The sequence below is a fragment of the Nerophis ophidion genome, linkage group LG14, assembly GCF_033978795.1.
Source record: "Nerophis ophidion isolate RoL-2023_Sa linkage group LG14, RoL_Noph_v1.0, whole genome shotgun sequence".
NCBI classification, from domain to species: domain Eukaryota; kingdom Metazoa; phylum Chordata; class Actinopteri; order Syngnathiformes; family Syngnathidae; genus Nerophis; species Nerophis ophidion.
In genome coordinates this window covers 3,225,136-3,233,955 of record NC_084624.1, presented here as the reverse complement: position 1 = coordinate 3,233,955, position 8,820 = coordinate 3,225,136, and the positions used below count along the sequence as shown (strand labels likewise).

The following is an 8,820-nucleotide window of genomic DNA, read 5'->3' as shown; positions in this document are numbered from 1 at the left end:
TTCCTGACATCATAACTCATATAATGTTTAGAAACAAACTCCAGTGATTAATATTATTTTCAGAGTACTATTAATATTTCCATTTTGCACAATAGCCCTGCTTTCTGTGGCTTGATACCATACAGCCAGCTTCACACTTAGATTTTGGGGTCTGACCAAGCATCACACACCCAAACTCCCATTTGTTGATGAATCATCATCAGTGTGCTCTTTTAAACAGTTGGGTCCATTTAGGCTCATCAATAAGTTCTTCTCAAGGCTGGGATGAATAATGGATCAAAGTCAAGCATTACTTAAGATTCGCATCTATCGGAGCCATCGGATCAGCATCTTCCTTCCACCTTGTCCCCCATCCCAGCTCGGAGCTGAGGTCACAAATCAAGACCTGACGTTATCGACTGATGTGGTCTTTGTTACGACTGCTGCATCCAGTCATGTCAGGCACGCTCACCCTGCCTTGAGCCGATTGTTTTTGTTTTCATTTTGAATCCACAGCATGCACTACAAAAAGTCAGTGTTCAAAAACAAAAACAAAAATGAGGGCTATTTTATTTGAACTAAGCAAAAATTATCTGCCAATAGAACAAGAAAATATGGCTTGTCAAGACTTTCCAAAACAAGTCAAATTAGCGAACCTCAATGATCCCAGAAATACCTTGTGTGAATGTTGTCTGTCTGTCTGTGTTGGCCCTGCGATGAGGTGGCGACTTGTCCAGGGTGTACCCCGCCTTCCGCCCGATTGTAGCTGAGATAGGCGCCAGTGCCCCCCGCGACCCCGAAAGGGAATAAGCGGTAGAAAATGGATGGATGGAAGTATATTTTCACTAATAGCAAGTGCACTTTTCTTGGTAAAAAAAAAAAAAAAAGAGACCTTTTTGCTTAATATGTTGAAGAATATTCCTAAATGAAGTAAACGCTAGTGCCATTATCTTCACTTAATGATTTGCGCTCTGCATTACATTTCTTGAAACCAGAAAATTAATACTAAGAACTAATTTATTGTTCTTAATTGAAAAGCAATAAGGCAAGCGCTTGTTACTCTCGGGGTCTCCTAGCCGCTCAGGCAAATCATGTCTAAAAATGCATTTTTCCATCGATAACATGACACCATCATCAAGCTCGCCGATGACACAACGGTAGTGGGTCCCATTACAGGGGGGGATGAGTCTGCATACAGAGATGAGGTCCTGAAACTATCAGCGTGGTGTTCAGTGAATAATTTGGCACTGAACACCACAAAAACCAAGGAACTCATCTTTGACTTCAGGAAGAACACTGCAGACCCCGCCTCCCTCTACATCAACGGCGAGGAGCTGGAGAGAGTCAGCTCCTTCAAGTTCCTCGGCACCCTCATATCTGCTGACCTGTCCTGGACCCAAAATACAACTGCGGTCATCCGGAAGGCCCAGCAGAGACTCCACTTCCTGAGGGTGCTGAGGAAGAACAGACTGGAGAGGCAGCTGATGGTGACCTTCTACCGCTCGGCTGTCGAGAGCCTGCTGACGTACTGCATAACAGTGTGGTACGCCAGCTGCACTGAAGCAGACAAACAGGCGATTCAGAGGGTCATAAAGTCGGCACAAAAAATTATCGGCTGTCCCCTGCCCTCCCTGAAGGACTTACACAACTCCCGTTGCTTCAACAGAGCAAAAAACATTACCAAGGACAGCACACACCCTGGCTTCCACCTGTTCCACTTGCTACCATCAGGCAGGCGCTACAGGTGCATCAGAGCCAGAACAAAAAGAATCAGAAACAGCTTCTTTCCCAGAGCTGTCACCACGTTGAACTCTAACTTATAATAATAATAATAATTCACCCCTATACAATAAAATGCCCTAATACCCTACTGTGCAATACTACCCTTCCAGTGCAATACTACCCTTCCAGTGCAATACGTCCAACACTGATTGTTATTTATTACTTCGGTACTCTTGTCTTGTTCTGTATATTGTACAGTATTTTGTATTTTGTACTTCTATAGTGTTTTGTATATTGTACAGAATTGCTTATTTTCATTGGATAGTAGTCTGTTTATTTCAATTGTTAGTTTTTCCTTTATTACCTCTTCTGTCATTTATTTCACCCCATATTTGTTCCCACTACCGCACCTTAAGTTGGAGTCTTTAATCTCGTTATATCAATCAATCAATCAATGTTTATTTATATAGCCCCAAATCACAAATGTCTCAAAGGACTGCACAAATCATTACGACTACAACATCCTCGGAAGAACCCACAACAGGGCAAGGAAAACTCACACCCAGTGGGCAGGGAGAATTCACATCCAGTGGGACGCCAGTGACAATGCTGACTATGAGAAACCTTGGAGAGGACCTCAGATGTGGGCAACCCCCCCCCCCCCCCCCCCCCCCCCCCCCTAGGGACCGAAAGCAATGGATGTCGAGCGTGTCTAACATGATACTGTGAAAGTTCAATCCATAGTGGCTCCAAGACAGCAGCGAGAGTCCCGTCCACAGGAAACCATCTCAAGCGGATCAGCAGCGTAGAGATGTCCCCAACCGATACAGGCGAGCGGTCCATCCTGGGTCCCGACGAGCGGTCCATCCTGGGTCTCGACTCTGGACAGCCAGTACTTCATCCATGGTCATCGGATGTAATGACAATAAAGTTCATTCTATTCTATTCTATCATCACGCCAAGTGCGTGCTCTTTCAGTCAATTAGTGCGCTCCCCGCCCAAAATTGTTTTATTAGTAATTTGGAAGAATTTATCTGAATGTGCATTAATTAATTCTGTTCAAAATTGTTAGAAACGTTAAATGTTTAAATATTAACTGTCAATTTACTGTACTGTGCCAATTGTGCTACTATATGAGTACGTATGTTCTATTGTTGAAAATAAAACCGCAAAGTCCATTTGGCTGTCATCTGTTTTGATTATAAGACACTTGTGTCAAAATGATTTTTTTTTTTTTTTCCATGCTTGAGGTAAGAAATTATTACTTTAAAAAAGTACTTTTATACTTGTGAGTGTTGATGACACAGCTGTGCAACAGTTGATATTCTAGTTTCAGGGTTGTTTTACTCAATATAGATCATAAAATCTCAGTGTGACGGACTTAAGCTGTCGTTGTGTAGGTTGCATGGACCACCCAGAAAGGACATCTCCCTTGAGCAGGTATGACTCAGATTATGTTTACTTTTTTGGACATTTAGTTCTGTCTTGACACCTCCTGGTTTGTTTTCATCTCCATGCCAACTTATTAGTTTTCACCTGTGATGTCACGCCCCTGTCCTCAGTTTTCACACCTGCTTGTAATTATGATTGGTATTATTTAAACCGGTAGTTGCCAAGTGTTCAGGCTGGCATCTTCACACCCTACCATGCTGTTCCTACATTCATGCCCTCGGTCACGGTTCCGTGTCGTGTAAGTTTTTGTTTATAGTTCATAGTTAATTGCCTTTGTGCTAAGTCTTTTGTTTATGTCCATAGTTTATGCCATAGTGCAAGTGTTTGTTTCCATAGCCAAGTTTTGTACCTCCACTGTGTGCGCTTCTTGTTTGTCTTTTGTTAGTTATAGTGTTAAAATAAAAGATGTACTCACATTCACGTCTAACTCGTGCAAATCATCCTCTGCGTCGAAGAAACAATCCATGTCCAAGTCAAAGTTTGACAGTGTGTCTGATGGCGGAGGAGAAAAAACTGTTCAGGTGGCGGGAGGTGTGGGTCTGGATGGACCGTCGTCTCTTGCCTGAGGGGAGAAATGTTTGTGTCCAGGATGGGAGGATGGAATTGTCCAAAATGTTTTTGTATCTTGGAGCATTCAAAGTTCCTTTCACTGGAACTGAGGGGCCAAGCCCAGCTCCTGCAAAACAACCCCACACCATACTTCAGATCTGTTGAATGGGTGGCCAAATACTTTTGGCAATATAGTGTATATATTTGCGTGTGTGTATGTATGTATGTATGTATATATATATATATATATATATATATATATATATGTATGTATGTATGTATGTATGTATGTATGTATGTATGTTAGGGCTGTGAATCTTTGGGTGTTCCACGATTCGATTCAATATCAATTCTTGGGGTCACAATTCGATATATCGATTTTTTTCGATTCTCTATTAAAAAACTATATTTTTCCGATTCAAAACGATTCTGTATTCATTCAATACATAGGATTTCAGCAGAGTAGTAGATTTTTTTTTTTAAAAAGCTTTTATAATTATACAGGACAATGTTTTATCAACTGATTGCAATAATGTAAATTTGTTTTAACTATTAAAGGAAGCAAAAATATGACTTATTTGATCTTTGTGAAAATATTGGACACAGTGTGTTGTCCAGCTTATGAGATGCCATGCAAGTGTAAGCCACTGTGACACTATTGTTCTTTTTTATTATTTTTATAAATGTCTAATGATAATGTCAATGAGGGATTTTTAATCACTGCTATGCGGAAATGATAACTAATATTGATACTGTTGTTGATAATATTCACTACTTTTGGTTTGTTCTGTGTGGTGTTTGTGTCTCCTCTCAATTGCTGTTTATTGCAGTTCTGAGTGTTGCTGGCTCAGCTTTGCTTTTGGTATTGGATTGCATTGTTATGGTATTGCTGTGTAGTGCTTTGTTGGATTGATTAAAAAAAAAAAAACAATTTTTTTTTTAAATCATATTTTTAAAAATGAGAATCGATTTTGAATCGCACAACGTAAACGATTCGAGTCGAATTCGAATCGATTTTTTCCCACACCCCTAATATATATATATATACACACACACATGGGGTCAAGTGGTAGAAATGGATGTGTGTGTGTGTGTGTGTGTGTATATATATATATATATATATATATATATATATATATACACACACACACACATCCATTTCTACCACTTGACCCCATGTGTGTGTGTATAAAGAACCACTTGCTGTTTTAAAGAAAATTCCAATTGTGTTGAGGGGCAGCACAGTGGACTTGTGTGGTTTTAAGTCAGCTGGGATAATGTCCAGCACACCAGAAACCCAACATTTTAACAGCATAATGACTATGATTTATTTTATTGGATGTGTATGATTTTAATTTTTTTCAAACAGTTATTTTAACAAAAATATATATTTTAAATCAAATATAAGTTGTATGTTTGTTATTTTGTAGTGTTTACAATAGAAACATCTTCTTGTGCGGTGTCGTTTCCAACCGACAGAGGGCGCTATTTCTCCTTGGCACAAAGCAGTAGTAATTTTGTCGTCCATTAAATAGGAAAATATAACTCTTAAAACTCAGTCTCTCATTGGGTCAGTAAAGTCGTTAAAGTGATAATATCATCAAAATTATGTTCGAACCGACGATATATTCTTCAATTTGTGACGACGTTTTTGGTGTTTGTTCAATGTGTGTTTCAGGGTCCGCCCCTTTGCAGCCAATCATTCAAAAAAGGGCGGAGTCGACAACCGGAAGGAGCCAGGCGATTGGCTGAAATGAACGCCAATCACAAACGACCTCCTTTTTAATGAGCTCAACCAGCGACGTCCAGACCAGTTTGTTCAAATCCAACCAAGATGACACAACGAGAAGAAATAAACGTCGTTTTAAATGCCTAAATCACCTTTGACAGCACTTAAAGTTGGTTAAAAGTAGCTGTTTCTGAACGCCGAAACCACCTGTTGATTCTTTTCGGCAACATTTTGACCAACTTTTTCTGGGGCAATGGAGTGAACTTTTGGAAGATGACCTTGTGATGCTGGTGGTGATGAAGACCAGGATGAAGCCTGGAAGTGGTCTTCTCTCGCCGCCGTGGACAAGCCGGCGCTCAGGTGTCTTGTTCGGGGAGCTGATGGAGGTGCGCACGCACGTCCGATGATGATGATGATGATGATGATGATGACAGCCGGGATTTGAGCCACTTTTGCCCACATTTTGGGATGCGATGAACATCTGAAGAGAGTAAAAGACACAGAGAAAGTTGTTTTGTTGTCGCCATGGCCTCGGAGGTTATCTGCGGGCTGATCTTCAGGCTGCTGCTGCCTGCCTGCCTCACTGCTGGTGAGTTCTTCTTCTTTTCCTTCAATTGCTTGACGATTCATCATTTTAGTGACGAATAACACAATCAAAATAATGGCACAACCTCAGACTTTTTGAAGCCATGTTTTTCCTTTTCAATGACGGAGCAGGAAGCGGCTAGGACAATGTTTGTGGTAAAATGTCATATGAAGTCAGACCGACACTCTTTCAATGTCCATTTCTCAGATGATGCAATTGTTGACTGAAGTGCTGATATCAACCAAACTTAACCACATCCCACCCCATCCATCCATCCATTTCCTACCGCTTATTCCCTTTGGGGGCGCTGGTGCCTATCTCAGCTACAATCGGGCGGAAGGCGGCATACACCCTGGACAAGTCGCCATCTAATCGCAGGGCCAACACAGATAGACAGACAACATTCACACACTAGGGACCATTTAGTGTTGCCAATCAACCTATCCCCAGATGCATGTCTTTGGAGGTGGGAGGGGCCTATCCCCAGGTGCATGTCTTTGGTGGTGGGAGGAAGCCGGAGTACCCGGAGGGAACCCACGCATTCACGGGGAGAACATGCAAACTCCACACATAAAGATCCCGAGCCCGGGATTGAACCCTGAGTACTCAGGACCTTCGTATTGTGAGGCAGACGCACTAACCCCTGTACCACCATGAAGCCACGTCCCACCCCCCCAGATTGTAAATAATGTAAATATCCATCCATCCTTTTTCTACCACTTAATCCCCTCGGAGTCGCGGGGGGTGCTGGAGCCTATCTCAGCTACAATCTGGCGGAAGGCGGCGTACACCCTGGACAAGTCGCTATCTCATCGAAATGAGATTTTATTTAAACGGGGATAGCAGGTCCATACTTCATCATTTCGTGATATTGCCATATTTTTGCTGAAAGGATTTAGTAGAGAACATCGATGATAAAGTTCGCAACTTTTGGTTGCTAATAAAAAAGCCTTGCCTGTACCGGAAGTAGCAGACGATGTGCGTGTGATGTCACGGGTTGTGGAGCTCCTCACATCTGAACATTGTTTATAATCATAGCCACCAGCAGTAAGAGCAATTCAGACCGAGAAAGCAACAATTTCCCCATTAATTTGAGCGAGGATGAAAGATTTGTGAGTTAGGATATTGATAGTGAAGGACTAGAAAAAAAAATTTGAATAAAAAAAGTGACAGCTCCGGGCGGTGGCAGTGTGAGCGTTTCAGATGTAATTAGACACATTTACTAGGATAATTCTGGAAGATCCCTGATCTGCTTATTTTAATAGTATTTTAGTGAGATTTTAATGATTGTAAAGTCATACCTCGAGGTCGGATGGCTGCAATGAACACAGTGTCCCAGAGAGAAGCGGAGGAGCTAAGCTCACAGCTGCCTTTTTTGACAGCTGCTGCAGGATGACGAATAAGACAATGATTTCTCCGGTAAGATGTATATCACAATTTCCCCTCCCAAAAACATGCTGGTTGACGTAGAGAAAACATGTTCGCTTGACCGCTCCGCTTCACAACAAACAAAGAAACATTGGCTATGTCTCGGTGCTAAAGACAGCTGCAATCCACCGCTTTCCACCAACAGCATTCTTCTTTATAGTCTCCATTATTAATTGAACAAATTGCAAAAGATTCAGCAACACAGATGTCCAAAATACTGTGTAATTATGCGATTAAAGCAGACGACTTTTAGCCGTGAGTGGTGCAGCTGCTAATATTTCCCGACAGTCCGTGACGTCATCATAAGCGTCATCATTCCGCAACGTTTTCAACAAAAAACTCGTGGGAAATTTAAAATAGCAATTTAGTAAACTAAAGCGGGCGTATTGGCATGTGTTGCAATGTTAATATTTCATCATTGATATATAAACTATCAGACTGCGTGGTCGCTAGTAGTGGCTTTCAGTAGGCCTTTAAATTGGTTTAATAACACAACAATGATAGTATGATTGAAGTGAAAGTTAATAGTTCGTTCATACATAGTATATGTAACTGTTATTGTTGTAAAAGGTATTTGCACAACTAATTAACGTTAGCGTTAAAGAGGAGCGCGTCTTTGTAAACACTGAACAGGCACGCCAAACGCGCCTCTCAGAGCGAAACTGTTGGATTTATGTGTATTTATGTGTATATTATATGTAAATTATTATGTGTATTTGTTATGTGTATATTACATGTAAATTATTATGTGTATTTATGTGTATATTATATGTAATTTATTATGTGTATTTGTTATGTGTATATTATGTGTAAATTATTATGTGTATTTATGTGTATATGTATTTATGGCGGGCTTGCTTGGGAGTTTTAAGATGGGCGTGGCTACCACTGTCATGTGACTACTTGAGTAGCTTTTAAAAATGGCGTCATTCTTCGTTTGGTAAAATACAGCGTGCTTCGTCGCCGGCATAACCCGCTGGTAAGATCATTTTATGTCCGCTTTTCTTGGTTAGATCAACTGAAATATTGTTTAAAATCCATGTTTGCTCGCTTCCTTTCTTTTGTGTTTGTTGTGTGTTCGCTAAGTCCGCGGCTGGCTGGCTGTTTGACAAACACTCACTGTTTTAGCTTTTCAACGACATCGGCAAAATGATTAAGTTAAATGGTACAACCACAGTAATGTGCAGGTTGAAAACTGTTGTATTAGTGTTGTCACGCTGTGTGTGTCTGGATGAATTTGAACGATCGTAGGTTTATTCTTGGCTTGAGTTTGAAAATACCGGCACTTTGCTTCCTGGTTTGGCTGATGGGATTTGTAGTTCTTTACTGTAGTTCGGCTTAAATGTGTAATGTGTGGCTCAAACAGAGCGCCTTT

General features: G+C 41.0%; 1 protein-coding gene across 3 annotated transcripts in view; it reads left to right on the top strand.

The window, feature by feature from the left end:
• Positions 1-3,125: 3,125 nt before the first annotated feature.
• LOC133567965 (piezo-type mechanosensitive ion channel component 2) overlaps positions 3,126-8,820 on the top strand; it is a 230,989-nt gene continuing 225,294 nt past the window's right edge. For 2 of the 3 annotated variants that reach the window (XM_061919617.1, XM_061919618.1), the window contains exons 1-2: positions 3,331-3,391; positions 5,381-6,020. In XM_061919617.1, the coding sequence (XP_061775601.1) occupies positions 5,957-6,020 (64 nt within the window). In that variant the 5' untranslated portion in view covers positions 3,331-3,391; positions 5,381-5,956. Of the gene's footprint in view, positions 3,142-3,330; positions 3,392-5,380; positions 6,021-8,820 lie in introns of those variants that run through there. The other variant, XM_061919616.1, reaches the window with a different exon arrangement.